The sequence below is a fragment of the Hyla sarda genome, chromosome 5 (assembly GCF_029499605.1).
Source record: "Hyla sarda isolate aHylSar1 chromosome 5, aHylSar1.hap1, whole genome shotgun sequence".
NCBI classification, from domain to species: domain Eukaryota; kingdom Metazoa; phylum Chordata; class Amphibia; order Anura; family Hylidae; genus Hyla; species Hyla sarda.
In genome coordinates, this window is record NC_079193.1 from 155,573,924 (window position 1) to 155,593,855 (window position 19,932).

The following is a 19,932-nucleotide window of genomic DNA, read 5'->3' on the forward strand; positions in this document are numbered from 1 at the left end:
AATTAAATCCATAAAATCACATTGTCTGATCTTTAAATAATTTATTTACAAATTATGATGGAAAATAAGTATTTGGTTACCTACAAACAAGCAAGATTTCTGGTTCACACAGACCTGTAACAACTTCTTCTGTAAGAGTCTCCTCTGTCCTCCACTGGTTACCTGTATTAATGGCACCTGTTTGAACTTATCAGTATAAAAGACACCTGTCCACAACCTCAAACAGTCACACTCCAAACTACTATAGCCAAGACCAAAGAGCTGTCAAAGGACACCAGAAACAAAATTGTAGACTTGCACCAGGCTGGGAAGACTGAATCTGCAATAGGCAAGCAGCTTGGTCTGAAGAAATCAACTGTGGGAACAATTATTAGAAAATGGAAGATGTACAAGACCATTGATAATCTCCATCTGGGGCTCCACGCAAGATCTCACCCAGTGGTGTCAAAATGATCACAAGAACAGTGAGTAAAAATCCCCGAACCACACGGGGGGACCTAGTGAATGCCCTGCAGAAAGCTGGGACCAAAGTAACAAAGGCTACCATCAGTAACACACTACGCTGCCAGGGACTCAAATCATACAATGCTAGATGTGTCCCCCTTCTTAAGCCAGTACATGTCCGGACCCATCTGATGTTTGCTAGAGAACATTTGAATGATACAGAAGGGTATTGGAAGAATGTCATATGGTCAGATGAAACCAAAGTAGAACTTTTTGGTAAAAACTTAGCTCGTGTTTGGAGGAGAAAGAATGCTGAATCCAAAGAACACCATGCCCACTGTGAAGCATGGGGGTGGAAACTTTATGCTTTGGGACTGTTTTTCTGCTAAGGGACCAGGACGACTGATCCCTGTAAAGGAAATAATGAATAGGGCCATGTATCGTGAGATTTTGATTGAAAACCTCCTTCCATCAGCAAGGTCATTGAAGATGAAACATGGCTGGGTCTTTCAGCATGACAATGACCCCAAACAAACTGACCGGGCAATGAAGGAGTGGCATTGTGAGAAGCATTTCATGGTCCTAGAGTGGCCTAGCCAGTCTCCAGATCTCAATCCCATAGAAAACCTTTGGAGGGAGTTGAAAGTCTGTGTTGCCCAGCCACAGCCCCAAAACATCACTGCTCTAGAGGAGATCTGCATGGAAGAATGGGCCAAAACACCAGCAAGTGTGTGTGAAAACCTTGTGAAGACTTACAGAAAACATTTGACTTCATTGTCATTGCCAACAAAGGGTATATAACAAAGAATTGAGATTAACTTTTGTTATTGACCAAATACTTATTTTCCATCATAATTTGCTTATTCTTTAAAAAAATCAGACAATGTGATTTTATTGATTTTTTTCTCATGTCTCTCATAGTTGAGGTATACGTATGATGAAAATTACAGGCCTCTCTTGTCTTTTTAAGTGAGAGAACTTGCACAATTGGTGGCTGACTAAATACTTTTTTGCCCCACTGTGGTGTGGGTCTGCCATAAATGTTTGAGATGTGAATACTTCTTTAAAGTATCACATTTGGTACAGAAGACTTCTTCAGCTAATCAACAAAAATCTGCAAGAAAACCAACACCAAACTGGGCGGACTTGATGCTGCAGATTTCCTAAGAAAAAAATAAAACAACTAAAATATATATATTTATTTAAAATCTATACTTGTAGATTTTGCGGGATATCTGGCACTTATCTGCAGTTCTGGTGTTTATTGTGGATTTTCAGCAAGTCAATGGGGAAAATCTGCAACAAATTCACAAACAATCCACCATAGATATTGACATGCTGAGAATTTTAAAAGTCCAAAGGCCAATTTCTGCTTAGAAAAACTTCCACAGCATATGAATCAAATGTAAAACACTTGAAGAGAGGGAGAAGAAGAGCACAAAAAAAAGGTAAATTGCAAAAAATGAAGGAGGCACCATTGTACAAAAATGGATCACCTCCTTAAATAGAAAAATCATCAGGGCATCTTATAGGCATATAAGGCAATTGAGAAATATGTCTCGTCAATGAGCATGTCACTCTTTTTATGTCTTCCCTTATGTCAATTTTTTTATGCTCGAATCTATACATACTAGATTACAGAATGCATTTCAGGTTAGTTTTGTCATATGAACCATGCATGTATCAAATATTTTAACAGATTTTTGTACCATTTCATTTTTTTTTTTTATATCAGCCACTAGGAGGCGCTCAAAGATCTTTATTAGAGAATAGTTGCCCAAGAAATGCTACTGTACACAAAGAAGAGGAGAGAGACAAAAACCAAGTGTGTTCTCATCTCTGTCTCTATACCGTATGGCACCTTGCACATCCACGCAATGACCTCAATGATAGCTCAGTCTGATCCAACAGTTATAGAGAGGAACGTGCTTTGATAAATTCCTGACTTATTTATGAGACTTCTCTGTCCCTAAAGCATTTATTCAGAAATCTCATATCTTGTACAGGGAAACAACTATCCAGCACTTTGAACTGAATACTTTAGATTTCACCGCTCAAAACAACTGCAGCTCAAAGAACCTACAAAGATAATATTAAAGAAAAAGTGTGTTTTTTGTTCCATACAAGCAGAGCCAATACTTTCAGGATTTGTACACAATGGGGGAGATTTATCAAAACCTGTCCAGAGGAAAAGTTACTGAGGTGTCCATAGCAACCAATCAGATTGCTTCTTTCATTTTTCAGAGGCCTTTTCAAAAATGAAAGAAGCGATCTGATTGGTTGTTATGGACACCTCAGCAACTTTTCCTCTGGACAGGTTTTGATGAAGCTCTCCCAATGGGTTTAAAGCTTCAATATGTGCAGTTCCCTGCTTTAATAAAATTGGAGAAAAAATATCAGAGGGCATGGGTCTATTGATCGAGTACGTGAGCTATGGATGGCCATCTCTAAAACTGGTCAACATCAGTCAGCTCTTGACGGCGCCATCTAATAGTCATTCCCAATGTTTTCTAGCATTGTGGTGTGGACAGGGGTATGATGCCTCACGTGTGCTGGACTTGTACCAGGATAAAGGGGGAGATTTATCAAAACCTGTCCAGAGGTAAAGTTACTCTGTTGCCTATAGCAACCAATCAGATTACTTCTTTCATTTTGCAGAGGCCTTGTCAAAAATGAAAGAAGCGATCTGATTGGTTGCTATGGGGGGCAAATGGGCAACTTTTCCTCTCGACAGGTTTTGTTAAATCTCCCCTAAAGTCTTCACAAGCCATAATACACACAGCAGAACCAATTACCAGGTTTCCATACAGTTATGGTCTCAACATCCAATGGTCGTCCTGGAACCAATTCATATTGTAACTTGAGGGAGCACTGTATAATTATCTGTGTTTACAGCAGAAACGAATAAGGAAGTTGTGCAATAGCTAATGCAATCGAGAGAAATAGTGCTTTATGAATGGAGGTTTTGTGAATTGCAAATAACGCACTACCAGTGTGAACTGTGTTTGTTTACAATGTTTACTAACCATTTATTGCTACAATTATGGACATATACTTCAACATTATGCCCTCATATAGAAACATGATTAACAATGAATACAATCAGTTGCATTTTTGTGCAAAAAAATGATGGGGTGTTTAAAGTAATGGTTTGCTGGTGGCACATGCACTGATAATCGGTAGTAACTGACTGTGCCTGGAATTTATTTATTACTGTTCAAGCGATTAATAATCTAGTAAAACCATCATCAAGAATATATCTACGGTGCGACTCACAAGTAAAAAAAAAAAAAATCTGTTGATGGCCGGTGTATTTAACCCCTTAAGGACCAGGCCCATTTTGGCCTTAAGGACCAGAGCGTTTTTTGCACAACTGACCATTGTCACTTTAAGCAATAATAACTCTGGGATGCTTTTACCTTTCATTCTGATTCCGAGATTGTTTTTTGTGACATATTCCACTTTATGTTAGTGATAAAATTTGATCCATACTTGTATCATTTCTTGGTGAAAAATTCAAAAATTTGATGAAAAAATAGAAAATTTTGCATTTTTCTAACTTTGAAGCTCTCTGCTTGTAAGGAAAATAGACATTCCAAATAAATATATATTGATTCACATATACAATATGTCTATTCTATGTTTGCATCATAAAGTTGACATGTTTTTACTTTTGGAAGACAGCAGAGGGCTTCAAAGTTCAGCAGCAATTTTCCAATTTTTCACAAAATTTTCAAAATCAGAATTTTTCAGGGACCAGTTCAGTTTTGAAGTGGATTTGAAGTGCCTTCATATTAGAAATACCCAATAAATGACCCCATTATAAAAACTGCACCCCTCAAAGTATTCAAAATGACATTTAATAAGTGTGTTAACCCTTTAGGCGTTTCACAGGAATAGCAGCAAAGTGAAGGAGAAAATTCTAAATCTTCATGTTTTGTAAACCCAGTTTTCGAATTTTTACAAGGGGTAAAAGGAGAGAAATCTTCCTAAAATTTGTAATCCAATTTCTCTTGAGTAAGAAAATACCTCATATGTGTATGTAAAGTGTTTGGCGGGCACAGTAGAGGGTTCAGAAGGGAAGGAGCGACAATGTGATTTTGGAGAGTGAGTTTTCCTGAAATGGTTTTTGGGGGGCATGTCACATTTTCGAAGCCCATATGGTGCCAGGACAGCAAAAAAAAAACACATGGCATACTATTTTGGAAACTACACCCCTCAAGAAACTTATTAAGGGGTACAATGAGTCTTAACACCCTACAGGTGTTTGACGACTTTTCGTTAAAGTTGGATATGTAAATTATTATTTTTTTCACTAAAATGCTGCTTTTCCCCCAAATTTTACATTTTTACTAGGGGTAATAGTAGAAAATGTCCCCCAAAATTTGTAACCCCATCTCTACTGAGTATGGAAACACCACATATGTGGACGTCAATTGCTCTGCTGGAGCACTACAATGCTCAAAAGAGAAGGAGTCACATTTGGCTTTTGGAAAGCAAATTTTGCTGAAATGGTTTTTGGGGGGCATGTCCCATTTAGGAAACCCCTATGGTGGCAGGACAGCAAAAAAACTCTCACATGGCATACTATTTTGGAAACTACACCCCTCAAGAAACGTAACAAGGGGTCCAGTGAGCCTTAACACCCCACAGGTGTTTGACGACTTTTTGTTAAAGTTAGATGTGCAAATGAATTTTTTTTCACTAAAATGCTGCTTCTCCCCCAAATTTTACATTTTTACAATGGGTAATAGGAGTAAATGACCCCCAAAACTTGTAACCCCATTTCTTCTGAGTATGGAAATACCCCATGTGTGGATGTAAAGTGCTCTACTGGCGCACTACAATGCTCAGAAGAGAAGGAGCGCCATTGAGTTTTCGGAGAGTGAATTTGTTTGGAATGGTAGTCAGGGGCCATGTGTGTTTACAAAGCCCCCCATGGTGCCAGAACAGTGGACCCCCCCCCCACATGTGACCCCATTTTGGAAACTACACCCCTCACATAATTTAATAAGGGGTTCAGTGAGTATTTACACCCCACTGGCGTTTGACAGATCTTTGGAATAGTGGGCTGTGCAAATGAAAAATTTAATTTTTCATTTTCACGGACGACTGTTCCAAAAATCTGTCAGACACCTGTGGGGCGTAAATGCTCACTGTACCCCTTATTACATTACGAGAGGGGTGTAGTTTCCAAAATGGGGTCACAAGTCCATTGCGGTCAATTGTTCTGGCACTATGGGGGCTTTGTAAACACACGTGGCCTTCAATTCCGGACAAATTTTCTCTTCAAAATCCCAATGGCGCTCCTTCTCTTCTGAGCATTGTAGCACGCCAGCAGAGCACTTTACATCCACCTATGGGGTATGTTCTTACTCAGAACAAATAGGGTTACAAATTTTGGGGGGCTTTTTTCCTATTTTCCCTTGTGAAAATGAAAAATTTTGGGTAACACCAGCATTTTAGTGAGAACTTTTTTTATTTTTTTTCATTTTCCCATCCAACTTTAATGAAAATTCGTCAAACACCTGTGGGGTGTTAAGGCTCACTATACCCCCCTTGTTACATTCCGTGAGGGGTGTAGTTTCCAAAATGGGGTCACATGTGGGTATTTATTTTTTTGCGTTTATGTCAGAACCGCTGTAAAATCAGCCACCCCTGTGCAAATCACCAATTTGGGTCTCAAATGTACATAGTGCCCTCTCAATCCTGAGCCTTTTTGTGCGTCCGCAGAGCATTTTACACCCACATATGGGGTATTTCCGTATTCGGGAGAAATTGCTTTACAAATTTTGGGGGTCTTTTTTTGCTTTTACCGCTTGTGAAAATATAAAGTATGGGGCAACATCAGCATGTTAGTGTAAAAAAATTTAAATTTTTACACTAACAGGCTGGTGTAGACCCCAACTTTTCCTTTTCATAAGGAGTAAAAGGAGAAAAAGCCCCCCAAAATTTGTAGTGCAATTTCTCCCGAGTACGGAAATACTTCATATGTGGCCCTATACAGTTTGCTTGAAATACGACAGGGCTTCGAAGTGAGAGAGCACCGTGCGCATTTGAGGACTAAATTAGGGATAGGGGTGGACATAGGGGTATTCTACACCAGTGATTCCCAAACAGGGTGCTTCCAGCTGTTGCTAAACTCCCAGCATGCCTGGACAGTCAGTGGCTGTCCGAAAATGGGAGTTGTTGTTTTGAAACAGCTGGAGGCTCCGTTTTGGAAACACTGCCGTACAATACGTTTTTCATTTTTATTGGGGGGGGGGGGGGCGGGGGAAGTGTAAGGGGGTGTATATGTACTGTTTTACCCTTTATTTTGTGTTAGTGTAGTGTATTGTTTTTAGGGTACATTCGCACTGGCGTGTTAGTGAGTTTCCCACTACGAGTTTGCGATGCGGCGAAAAATTTGCCGCAGTCCCAACCTTGAAGCAGGAAATTTACTGTAAACCTGTCCGTGTGAATGTACCCTGTACGTTCACATGGGGTGGCAAATCTCCAGCTGTTTCAAAACTACAACTCCTAGCATGTACTGACAGACCGTGCATGCTGGGAGTTGTACTTTTGCAACAGCTGGAGGCACACTGGTTGGAAAACCTTCAGTTAGGTTCTGTTACCTAACTCAATATTTTCCAACCAGTGTGCCTCCAGATGTTGCAAAACTACAACTCCCAGCATGTACTGATCACCGAAGGGTATGCTGGGAGATGTAATTATGCAACAGCTGGAGGTACGCAACTACAACTCCCAGCATGCCGAGACAGATGTTTGCTGTTTGGGCATGCTGAGATTTGCAGTTTTGCAACATCTGGAGGGCTACAGTTTATAGACCACTGCACTGTGATCTCCAAACTGCGGTCCTCCAGATGTTGCAAAACTACAAATCCCAGCATGCCCAGACAGCAAACTGCTATGTGGGCATGCCGGGAGTTGGAGTTTTGCAAGATCTAGAGTGTTACAGTATAGAGTTCACTGCAAAGTGATCTCCAAACTGTGGTAAACAAGCTGTTGCAAAACTACAACTCCCAGCATGCCCAAACAGCTGTCTGGACATGCTGGGAGTTGTAGTTTTGCAACATCTGGAGGGCTACAGGTTAGAGACCACCGTATAATGGTCTCAGACTGTAGCCCTCCAGATGTTGCTAGGCAACTCACCGGCTTCTGTACGATCCAGGGAGCCGCATAGCCGTCCTCTTCTGCCGCCTGCTGCCACCGCCGATCGCGTACCGCTGCCATCGCCGACGGGTAAGTGGACTTTGGCGCCGGTCCCTGTCATTTCCCTGTCCTGCCCGGTCTATTGTGGGTGGGCAGAATGGGGAAAGTTAAATTAACCCCGCCCTCCGATCTACTATTGGTCGTCGCTTTTGACGATCAATAGCAGGGATAGGAGAGGTGGCACCTATCCCTTCAGGGGGATCGTGGGTGTCTTAGACAACTGCGATCCCCCTTATATTCCGGGTCACCATAGACCCGTATGACCCGGAATAGGCGCAAATCGCAAGTGTGAATTCACTTGCGATTTGCGCCGATCGCCAACATGGGGGGGGGGTCTGATAACCAACATGGGCATTTGCGCGGGGTGCCTGCTGATCGATATCAGCAGTCACCCCGGTCCGGTCCCAGCCCGGCACGCGGCAGGGACCGAAATTCGCCATGACATACACGCACGTCCTTAAGTACCAGGGAGCTAGGACGTACGCGTACGTCCATGGTCCTTAACAGGTTAATTTATGGTATAATAGTTTATAATAAAAGTTTTAAGGTCCCCTTTATTGCATTAATAGAATTGTTTATATGAGTGGGAAACCATACCAAATAAATACGTGGACAATTATCCTCTAGTTTGCAGCAAACCAAGTACCCCCAAAGTCACTCATTTTACAGAGAACTGAAGATGGAAAAGGAAATGTTCCATTTAAAAAAAAATTAAATGTTTTATCAATAAATTTTATTATATTGTGTTATATTCTTCACCTTGGTTTTAGGTAGGTCCGATTGTCGAGTTACCAAATGTTTGTTCAGTGACTTTGTAATAGGAAGATACTAATTAGGTAATACACCCCCCTAATACGTAGCCCATGGCGCTCAACAACATGCACAATATGAGAAAACATATTTTTACCCTGATCCTTGGGCCTCATTAAAGCCTTTGCAAAGTGGATTAATGTATGAAATATGCGGATTCAGCAGAGATGAGTCTTTACTATTTAGATAAATCCATCTTGTGCACTAATTTATTATCTCCAAGTCTGCAGAGTCAGCAGTAGCAGTCCATGAAGATGTTTTGTCAAATATTATCCAGGTGTAAGCTGCATGCTACAAAACTGCAGGGCAAAGCTACATTAAACATTATGTTGGCTGAAAATGGTTCTACTAAGAATATACATCAGGGCGATAAACCTGGAGAGCTTGCTTCAAAAAATCAGTGCAATTCCCCGTGGCTTATTTTCCAAAAGATAAACTAAGGTTTGTTTCTCCTTGTGCTGATCTAGGCATTTATTACTTCAATATAAGTGTTAAGCCTATAAGGCTGTATTTGTGCGAGGGATGCAAGTATCCTCCACCCCCCCCCCCTGCACTTCTAGGGGGTGGGGTGTTGGGAGTTGTGTGTTGGGGCGGGGGGTAAATAATGCCCCTGCACCTATTGGCCGGGCATATGTGACATTTTGCGGACGCTGTTGGCGGAAATTCAGCGTTCGAATCTCCCACCACTGTCTGGAGCCCTGACAGCCGCTTCCCCTCTCTGAGTCAAGCGTAAGTCGGGTTTAACACTACCAAAAAGAGTTCCCCTTGGGTGTCTCTGGGCACTATTATAATACAACAAAGTTCCTTGGGGAAATAAATCCCCTCAGGGTTACCCCTGACTAAGGACACCCAAAATATTATTAAGACTTAGCTTTTATTTTATCCAAATAATAGAGAAATGGTGCTCAATGGCCACTAGAGGGCAGTGGTGTGTTAAATTTACAGTACTGTGTGTGGAGATTTTAATCTATATTAATTATGCTATGTAGCATGTATAGGTGCATAAATAGTTATATTTTATTTTATTTCAAACGGCAAGCTGGCTAAAAAGCCAATATGTTGCACTTTAATTATACCCTGCATCCAGCATTGGTGTATTTTGGTGTATACCCAGCTATCCGTTTGACTTCCCTATACTAATGGATGAATTCCATATCACAGTACTGAGCTAAAATATCTTCCTCCTGCCTAACGTTTCGCCAATAGATGGCTTTATCAAAAGCACGAGGTACATTCATATTGTACATACACTCAGCACTTAAACGGTACAGGCATTAGTTCATTGTATTAATTATGCAAGGTCCTAGTATGTTATTTTATGCTTTGCTTCGTAGCTCTTACTCGGTGCATACGTGCGTAGCCTTCACAGTAGGTATATGTTCATTATGTGCATATGCTCCTAGCATTCATACAGTTAGGATGTTTATGTTGGGCATTCGGTTGGCTGTATTCGGTGCTTACGGTTAGCATGTTTTATTCTGTGCAAATGCTTATCATTTTTTTCGTGGACATACGATTAGCGTGTTTTACTCATACGGTTCATACAGTTACTTGTGATTGTTCATACGCTCATGGCGTTTATATTGTTCATGCACTTAGTATTTACACTATTTATACGTTCATGGCAACATGCGGTTTCATACGCTCATAGTATTCATACTGTTCATACATTTATGGTTTGTACTGATCACACACTCACGGCATTCATACTGTCATATGTACATGGCATTTATACTGTTCACATGCTCATGGCATTTATACTGTCATACATTTATGGCATTTATGCTGTTTCATACGCTCATGGCATTTATACTGTTTCATACTCTCATGGCATTTATACTGTTCATACTCTCACTGCATTCATACGGTTCTTTCGCTCATAGCATTCCTACTGTCATACGCTCATGGCATTTATACTGTTCACACACTCATAACTTTCATATGGTTCTTACGCTCATGCCATTTATACTGTTCATATGCTCATGCCATTCATACTGTTTATACGCTCTTGGCATGTATACTGTTCATACCTTCATGGCAGTCATACTGTTCTATACTTATAGCAGTCATACTGTTAATACGATCATGGTATTCACACTGTTCATACCGTCTCGTTCATGCATTCATAAAATTTATGCTGCACATACACTCTTTCCGGTTTTGCTGTGGATGCGCTTGTGCGTTGTGCTCATGCGCTCATGGCGTTTGTGCTGTGCATACGCCCATGGCATTTGTGTTCATGTGCTCGTGATGTTTATGCTGTACTTGCACTTGTGGCCTGTGTGCTGGGTATACGCTCTTAGTATTTACTATACACAGTGATCGGCATCTATGCTGTGTAAAATCATATCATTTTACTATACAAACGCTCAAACATTTATACAGCACATGTGCTTATAGTATTTATTTTGCACATGTCCATAGTTTACATGGTACTTTCGCTCGTATCGTTTATACGGTATATTCACTCATCATTTTACAATACTTTCTCGCTTTTATCGGTACATACGCTCTTAGCTTCATACGATACATATTCTTATAACATTGATACTGTTTGCAGGCTTATAGTATTTTATACGGTACATAACTGCATAGCGTTTATTTTGGGCATACATTCATAATATTATACTACATACTTTGAGTATTGATAGCATTTTATGTTATTTTACTGTATATTTACTTATACTGTACATAGGTTCTTAGCTTTCGTATCAGTTATTCGTTCATGACCATTCACTGTGTATGGATAGGTTACATACAGATGTTGATGCTGGAATTACATGCATACGCTTCTTAGGTCCATAACATTTATACGTTAGATAGCACATTTACACTACTATAGCCGGCATGTATTAGATATTTGAAATTGCACATATGTTCCAGTCCTGTTATTATGTCTGTTAGTTTCAGCAGAAATTCTGCCTACTTATTACTTCATGTTATCTCCGGCAGGTATCTATCGGTTTCACTTTTGCCATGATGTCATAAGTAAGTATGTTAAAGATGCATATTCATTTAGTCTGTCAGACTGGTCCTGTTCCAGTGTCGGCTCATTTCTTTCAGAGTAGGCGTGACTATCATAGCTCCTCGGTACTAGGCCTCGATTAATAAGACCGCTAGTTTGCAGAGTCTACTTTCTGTCTCTCAAGTTAAAGTCTAAATATGGGTTTTGTGTTAGTTATTGTGGTATTGGTTTATGATTATGAATGCTGTTATTTATCCTACCAGGTTTACTTTTTGCCCTCTAAAGGCATGCCCTCCGTCATGGTTATGGGCACAAATCTGACCGTTTTGTTATGTTTATGTTTATGCAAACAGGTATGTATGCATCGTGTGAAGCCCCGAACACAAGTGATAAGCCTATCAGGCTGTATTTGTGCGAGGGGCGTAAGTATCCTCCATCCCCCACACTTCTAGGTGGGGTGTTGAGGGTTGTGTGTAGGGGGCGGGGGTATATAATGCCCATGCACCTACTGGCCGGGCGTACGTGACGTTTTGCGGACCCCTCCCAACTCTCCCTTTTTCAATTCATTCATTGTAGGGCATGCCCTCTAAAGGCGTGGCCTCTGTCGCGGTTATGGGCACATATCTGACCGCTTTGTTAAGTTTATGTTTTTGCATACATGTATGTATGCATGCATCGTTATAATCACGAGCACGAGTGTGAAGCCCCGAGCATATATATATATATATATATATATATATATAAATAATTAAATATACATGGTTACAAGGAAACTTTCTCCTCTACTCAAGTTTGGGCCACACACCTGTGAATTCTATATCTGTATACTTAGATACATAGAGTTAATGCTACAGAGGGTGCAGTGGTAGCAGCATCACCAGGCAACTACTAAATGCTGCATAGTTACATAGTTGGTGGAGACCCTGTTGAAATCTTGCACAAGTTTAACCTATATTATTTGTATGGTATGTGAACAGTCTGAACAGAGCCTTTCATTGCCTTGCTGTGTTCTGATGGGAGCTTTATTGCTATATTATTAACATCTGATGGCTGTATTACTTAAATACATTGCAGCAACCACATGCTAAATATACTTTATTAGTGTAAGATTATATTTTGGAGCCTGGAGCCTAACATAACTCCCACCATGCCGGTGTCCATACACCTGACATATGCATGCACCATTGGCTCACCTAAAATGCAACATGCTCATTCCTTCTTTCTTCTTGCATCTGCTGTCTGGAGCAAGCCAAGACACCCCAGAGAACATCAGATACTTGCTTGTTGAGAGTACCTTAAGAATATATTCAAGTGAGAAAGATTTGTTGCAGAACTTTTTACATCTAAATATATTTCCACATATCTGAATGTAGTACTTTCTGTAGCATGAACATAGATTTAAAAAAAAAACTCTAGTGATACACAGAACAATGACAAAAAAATTTTGCAACACATCTGACACATAATAACATATCCTTAGTTACATAGAAGAGTTTTAAAAAAAGGATACATGTCCATCAAGTTCAACCATGGAGGGGAGAAGATGGATTAAGTAAAGGGTATGGGTGCATAAAAGGGAGAAAATGTGGGCAACCATAGACAAGAAGTCTATACTTCTACATAGGCATTATTGTTATTTTGTTCCAGAATGTATCTAAGCCTGTTTTAAACCCCTATCTGTTTTTCCTGTGAGCAGTTCCTGAGGTAAACTGCTCCACGATGCACAGTTTTTATGGTAAAAAAAAGGATTGTCACCTCTGGAGACTGAACTTTTTTTCTCCAGACAGGGGATTGCCCTCTTGTCGTTTTGTAAGGTTAACCCAGAAGAGCTTACCACCATATTTCTTGATCAATTTATATACTTAAATAAGTTGATCACAACCCTCCTAAATGTCTCTTCTCAATACGAAACAAATCCTTTTAATATTTCTTTAGGACAATGATGCTACATCATCCTTCACAGTTTAGTCGTGCGCCTTTTTACCTTTTCTAGCACCAGGGCATCCTATTAATCGGAACCAAAAGCTGATCAGCATATTCCAGATGAGAGAGAACCATCTCTAGGGTTTACAGAAAATGGTCAGGGGGAAAAAAAATCTAGTGAGCAGCAATTGTGTGGACAAAAAATGCCTTGTAGATGTCAGAGCAGACTGGTGGGTAGATGGGCAGACTGGTTTGAGATGACAGAAGGGCAACAGTAACTCAAATAATTACTCGTTTCAACCAAAATGATGCAGAATGCCATCTCAGAATGCAAACATGTCGAACAAGAAAGCAGGAAACTGAGGCAACAATTCACACCGGCTCACAAAAATTGAACAATGGAAGACTTAAGGGACTGGTTTCTTTAACATGACAATGAGTTCACTGTACACAAAGGGCCTCCACAGTCACCAGATCTCAATTTAACAGAGCATCTCTGGGATGTGGCAGAACAGCAAATTAGCAATATGGATGTGCAGTTGGCAAATCTGCAACTAACGCCATCATGTCCATGTGGACCAAAATCTCTGAGGAATATTTCCAGCACATTGTAGAAAGTATGCCACAAAGTAAAGAATGAAGAGACAGTCCATGGCTACCCCACTAACTGCCCAGTAAGTCAGTAGCATGACCCTCTCAAGACTGTCAGTAGCCCTCAGTGTTTCATTTTGCTCCTCCAGAACTCTAAAGTGAGCTTCCAGGTGGGCAACAGGCTCATATACTCCAAAAGCTGTATTCACCCTGGAACTTCTTGGCTCCAGTTGTGTATGAAAAACTCCAATTCTTGCTATTCATTATTCTAATTACAAAAATAGTGAAATGTTACTGAAAAGTGTGTTTTAAATGCCTGCTAAGACAGTCCACTTATACACAGTTCACTTAGAGACAAGCCACTTAGAAGCAATGGGGGAGATTTATCAAAACCTGTGCAGAAGAAAACTTGCCCAGTTGCCCATAGAAACCAATCAGCTTGCTGCTTTGATTTTTATGAAGGCCTATGAAAAATTAAAGAAGCAATCTGATTGGTTGCTATGGGCAACTGGGCAAGTTTTTCTCTGCACAGGTTTTGATAAATCTCCCCCTATGTATCCTTCTTATGGGCAAAAACTGTGCAGCAGTGACTGTTCAGCCACCTAGCTACAGCTTGGAGAGGGGGGGAATTGCTAAGAGTTAAAAATATGGACTGTAAGGCATTGGCTTTAGATTCTCTACAGCCACTGCATATTGGCTATTGCCATGCAACAGTTCAGGACATTCTGGTGAATCTTTAACCCCTTAAGGACCGAGGGTTTTTCCGTTTTTGCATTTTCGTTTTTTTCCTCCTTGCCTTTAAAAAATCATAAATCTTTCAATTTTGCACCTAAAAATCCATATGATGGCTTATTTTTTGCGCCACCAATTCTACTTTGTGATGACGTCAGTTATTTTGCCCAAAAATCTACGGAGAAATGGAAAAAAAAATCGTTGCGAGACAAAATTTAAAAAACCCCCGCTGTTTTGTAACTTTTGGGGGCTTCCGTTTCTACGTAGTAAATTTTTGGGTAAAAATTACACCTTATCATTATTCTGTAGGTCCATATGGTTAAAATGATACCCTACTTATATAGGTTTGATTTTGTCGTACTTTTGGAAAAAATCATAACTACATGCAGGAAAATTAATACGTTTAAAATAGTCATCTTCTGACCCCTATAACTTTTTTTTATTTTTAAGCGTATGGGGCGCTATGAGGGCTCATTTTTTTGCGCCGTGATCTGAAGTTTTTAGCGGTACCATTTTTGCATTGATAGGACTTATTGATCGCTTTTTATAAATTTTTTCATGATATAAAAAGTGACCAAAAATGCACTATTTTGGACTTTGGAATTTTTTTTTCGCGTACGCCATTTACCGTGCGGTTTAATTAACGATATATTTTTATATATGGTGATACCATATATGTTTATTTTTATTTACACTGTGGTTTTTTTTTTATGGGAAAAGGGGGGTGATTCAAACTTTTAATAAGGGAGGGGTTAAATGATCTTTATTCACTGTTTTTTTCCACTTTTTTTTTTGCAGTGTTATAGCTCCCATAGGGACCTATAACACTGCACACACTGATCTTCTACACTGATCACTGGTTTCTCATAGGAAACCAGTGATCGATGATTCTGCCGCTTGACTGCTCATGCCTGGATCTCAGGCACTGAGCATTCATTCAGCAATCAAACAGCGAAGAGGCAGGTAGGGGCCCTCCTGCTGTCCTGTAAGCTGTTCGGGATGCCGCGATTTTTTTTTACACTTTTTTTTTTTTGCAGTGTTATAGCTCCCATAGGGACCTATAACACTGCACACACTGATCTTATACCCTGTTCACTGCAAAGCCATAGCTTTGCAATGATCAGCGTTATCAGCGGTCGATTGCTCAAGGCTTGGAGCAATCAATCGCCGAGGGGGCACGCCGTAGCAGGTAAGAGGACCTCCGCTTGTGTCCCAGCTGATAGGGACACCGCATTTTCACTGCGGTGGTCCCGATCAGCCCCGCTGAGCAGCCTGGCAGCTTTCACTTTCGGTTTAGACGCGGCGCTATTAGCCCCGGGTCCCGGCATCAGATACATGCCGGGACCGACCCGATATGATGCGTGGTCACGGGAGCCGGCCAAGGACGTAAATATAGGTCCTTGGTCGTTAAGGGGTTAAGGATACTTGAAATCTGAGCCACAAGTCACACAACAAATGTACCGTATTTTTCGGGGGGGGGGGGGGGGGGGGGGAGTTGGTGCGTCCTATATGGCAAATACACACCTATCATGGCGGTCCCTGCGGGCATCAACGGCCGGGACACGCGGCTAATACAGGACATCACCGATCGCGGTGATGCCCTGTATTAACCCTTCAGACGCGGCGATCAAAGCTGACCGCTGCGTCTAAGCGAAAGTGACACTAACCCAGCTGCACCGGGAGGGACCTTACCTGCCTCCTCGGTGTCTGCTCCATGCCGGGATCCCCTGCATGGCAAGCGCTCTCCTTCGTCGTCATCGCGCACGCCACCCCGTCATCCAATAGGAGCGGCGTGCGTAGCGTCGTAATGGTGGCGACGGACAGCGAGGATACCCGGCAGCAGAGACATTCCGGAGCGATGGGGACACCCTGGGGACGCGGTGACAGCGGTGGAGGGCGACATCCAGGGCAGCGGTGACGGGTCCGTAGCGGTGGGGACAGGTGAGTACAACTTCCTATACCAGCGGCTGTCTGGGCATGCTGGGAGTTGTAGTTTTGCAACATCTGGAGGTCCACTGGTTGAAGATCACTGTGACCTATACTTTACATTGTATTTTAGATTTTCCTCATTTAAAATTGGGTGCGTCTTATATGCCAGAGCGTCCTATAGGGCGAAAAATCCGGTAATTAAATCCAGACTGAAAAGGACAAAAACCATTCTACTGTTTCAGAGCATTGTAACCTGTTATTTGCTGTGATCTGACGTCGTAAACTTTAACATGACGTTTCTTCTCAAACTCCTTTGAATAATGCAGTATAATTTCATAGTGATAATACAACCGACGATGCTGCTCCTTAGTAAGTCACTTTTCCCTGCTCTCCGCAGTGGAAGCAGAAAATTTGGCTAGTACAAATATGATAAGTGTCTGCAGCATAATCCTGAAATTAGACAGGGTAAGCTTTAATCAAACAGAACTCCATAACAAACAGCTCCATTATGTAGGTCTTAAAAGTAAAAGCCATTTTTACGGTGCACACAGAAATATTGCATTGGCGATAAGCTGGAATAAGATAAGAGAGTGCTGCAGTATTTTTCCCTTTGGTCATGCAAGCCATTACAATTGGGGGAAAAAATGAAGTCTTTTATCAGAAGTGAGTTTGCTGGCAAGTAGTTTGTTATAAGGAGCAGTGCTGTACGTGTGACAGCTCCGGAGAGAAATCCTCATCAGATGACAGCTGATCAAATTCTGACACCGTTCTGAACTGCTGTCAAGAATATGTATATAACATTATCGAACTGCCGGTTCAGATCCTGACTTCATGTTTTCTCAAGATTTCACTACATTTGCTGTTCTTTTTAACAGTTTTTACTACAGAAGAGAATGTCAGATACACAGAACGTTCCATCTGCTGCTTAAGTGATATGACAATCATAGGGCTTAGGGGACCTTCATTATTATTTTATATTTTTAAGCCAAATGTATTAAAATTTGCATTCTGCTACCCAAAATATATAAGGGCAGATTTATCATTATTATAAATTAAGATTATAAATGAGCTACGTCACTGACCTGATAAATGCCTGTGTTGTTACATAAGAAAGGACTATCAGGGAGAAGGTGTCATACAAGTGCTTTACTTCTCGATCACTAAATCTTGCCTTCTGCATGGACATATACAGTATGCCTGTTAAGTCATACCCCTTTAAAAGGCAGAATTTTACGTGATGTAACAGAAACATCTGCAGAGCTGTTAATACAATCCTCTATATCAATAATAAATACGTTAAACAAAAGTGTGCCTAGTACTGAACTTTGGGGGATTTCACTGACAATTACTTTTTTATTTATTTGGCATCACGTTTGCCTTGCACCAGTCCCTCAACAGCTTTCTTCCTTTATCTTTATTTAACTTATATTGAACCATACAGTTCAGCACCGGCCTGGCCTATATCAGTTTCTGCCTCTTCTTTTGTAAATACTGAGCTATAGAACCCATTCAGTAGCTCCAACTTGTCTTGATCACTTTCCCACTACCATTGTTCAGGGATCCTTGTTTTATTTGCATTTATACATTTACAGAATTTTTGGGCTTTGTTTTGTTTTCTTTGGTTACATGTCTTTAACTGTGATTTTTGCTGCTTTTCTTTTTACTGATTTTATTAAACTCTCCGAAATGGTTAGGTTACAGCTGACCCCTCTGATCTGTATTTTTTGTAAATGCTTTTTTGTCATTTTTAATCTGTATCAGCATTTGGCAACAGCTCCTCCCAGTCTACGTTCTGAAGTGTTGCCTTTTTAAAATGACATTTTTTTTGCCCTCCCAACATGTTTTTGTTTTCTACACTTAAGGCCGAAAGTAACTATATTGTGATCGCTATTAAGGTACATTTACACGTACAGGATCTGCTGCATTTTTCGTGCAGCTGATTTTGCTTCCTATTAACTTCAGTGGGTAGCAAAATCAGATCCTGTATGTGTGAACATACCCTTACCAAGGTATTCACAGAGCGTTACATTCCCAGCCAATTCTGCATTGTTAGAAATTATTAGATCCAACAGAGCATCACTTCTGGTTGGGTCCTCCACAAACTGGCCCATAAAAATGTTCTGCAATAAATTAAGACATTTTCTTCCCTTTGCAGGTTTAGCCCAATCAATATCTGGATAGTAAAAATCTCCCATTATCACCACTTAACCTGTCTGCACTGCCTGCTCTATTGGTGTGTGCAGCAGACAGTCAGGGATGTTGGAGGATCTATAGATGTTCACCTTGTAGTAGGGGCAGGATTTATCTACTGCAGGGGAGAGAGCACAAGCCTGAACTATGCACTTTTACCTGAAGCCTGTATGACCCTTCAAGAAGGTTCAAATCTCTGCATGCAAGTAAATTAAAGAAGTATTGTAGTGTCGCCAAAAAAAAATGTATATACTGTTGAGGCTGTAGCAACACCTGCCCACTCAATCACTGGCCAAGACAGTACACCACTGTGGCCTACGATTGGCTGAGAGGGCAGATCCTGTGAAGGAGCTGAACAGGAGCTGTAATGGGAACAGCGGGGGGGGGGGGGGGGGGCGACTGGGTAAGGTAAGTATGGCTTTTTTATTTTGTTTCTCTGTACATTTGCACACACAATACAACTTATATGTGCCAGCTTTGAATAAATTCTGTTGGTTGAGTCAAATATTTGTAGAAAAATTCTTCTATTTCTAGGCATAGCTCAGCAAGATCCTCATATTGTTTTATATGTAATTGTCTTGAAATGAATTACTTACATCCCACCACTGTCTTTAAAACGTCAACTGTAGTTTGAGGTGTATTACTGACAGCACAAAGAAGTAAAATATTTCTCTAAAGCTGGCTATATGAGAAGCATAAGTGAAAGAATTGTAATGGTAATTTTTTCCCCATGTAGAATTAAAGTGTCACTCAAACTAAACTCAATTACACACCCCCCACAATCACCAAGCCCTGCTCCAATTCCAACTCTGCTACATTTGTTATTTAGGAAAAGCAGAGCTACGAGTGCACAGGAGATGACTGAGGCTGAATTGTGTGGATAAAACATAAGTAGGGTTTATAATCTACTTTAGGCATACATTCATACGTCCATAATCTACTGCAGATTCATCTTTTTTGCAGACCCTTTCAAGTCAGTGGGTAACAACATAATCCCCTGGCATAATTGTGCATCAGATATTGTATGCGTGAATTTACCCATAAAGTAGTAAATTTGAGTAGACGTATTAGTCTAGTGATGCAGATGCAAATCATAAAATGTTGCAGTATCTTGTAATACCTTTTTTATTGGACTA

The 19,932-nt window shown here is 40.7% G+C and overlaps 1 protein-coding gene across 8 annotated transcripts in view; it reads right to left on the reverse strand.

Annotated features, from left to right (window-relative positions):
• Positions 1 to 19,932, reverse strand: part of TPK1 (thiamin pyrophosphokinase 1) — a 528,320-nt gene that overhangs the window by 3,495 nt on the left and 504,893 nt on the right. Inside the window, exon 10 of one of the 8 annotated variants that reach the window (XM_056520549.1) lies at positions 12,625 to 12,725. The exons of the other annotated variants lie outside the window; for them this stretch is intronic. Coding sequence (XP_056376524.1) covers positions 12,625 to 12,725 — 101 coding nt within the window. The remainder of the gene's footprint in view (positions 1 to 12,624; positions 12,726 to 19,932) is intronic. 8 annotated transcript variants of the gene reach the window in all.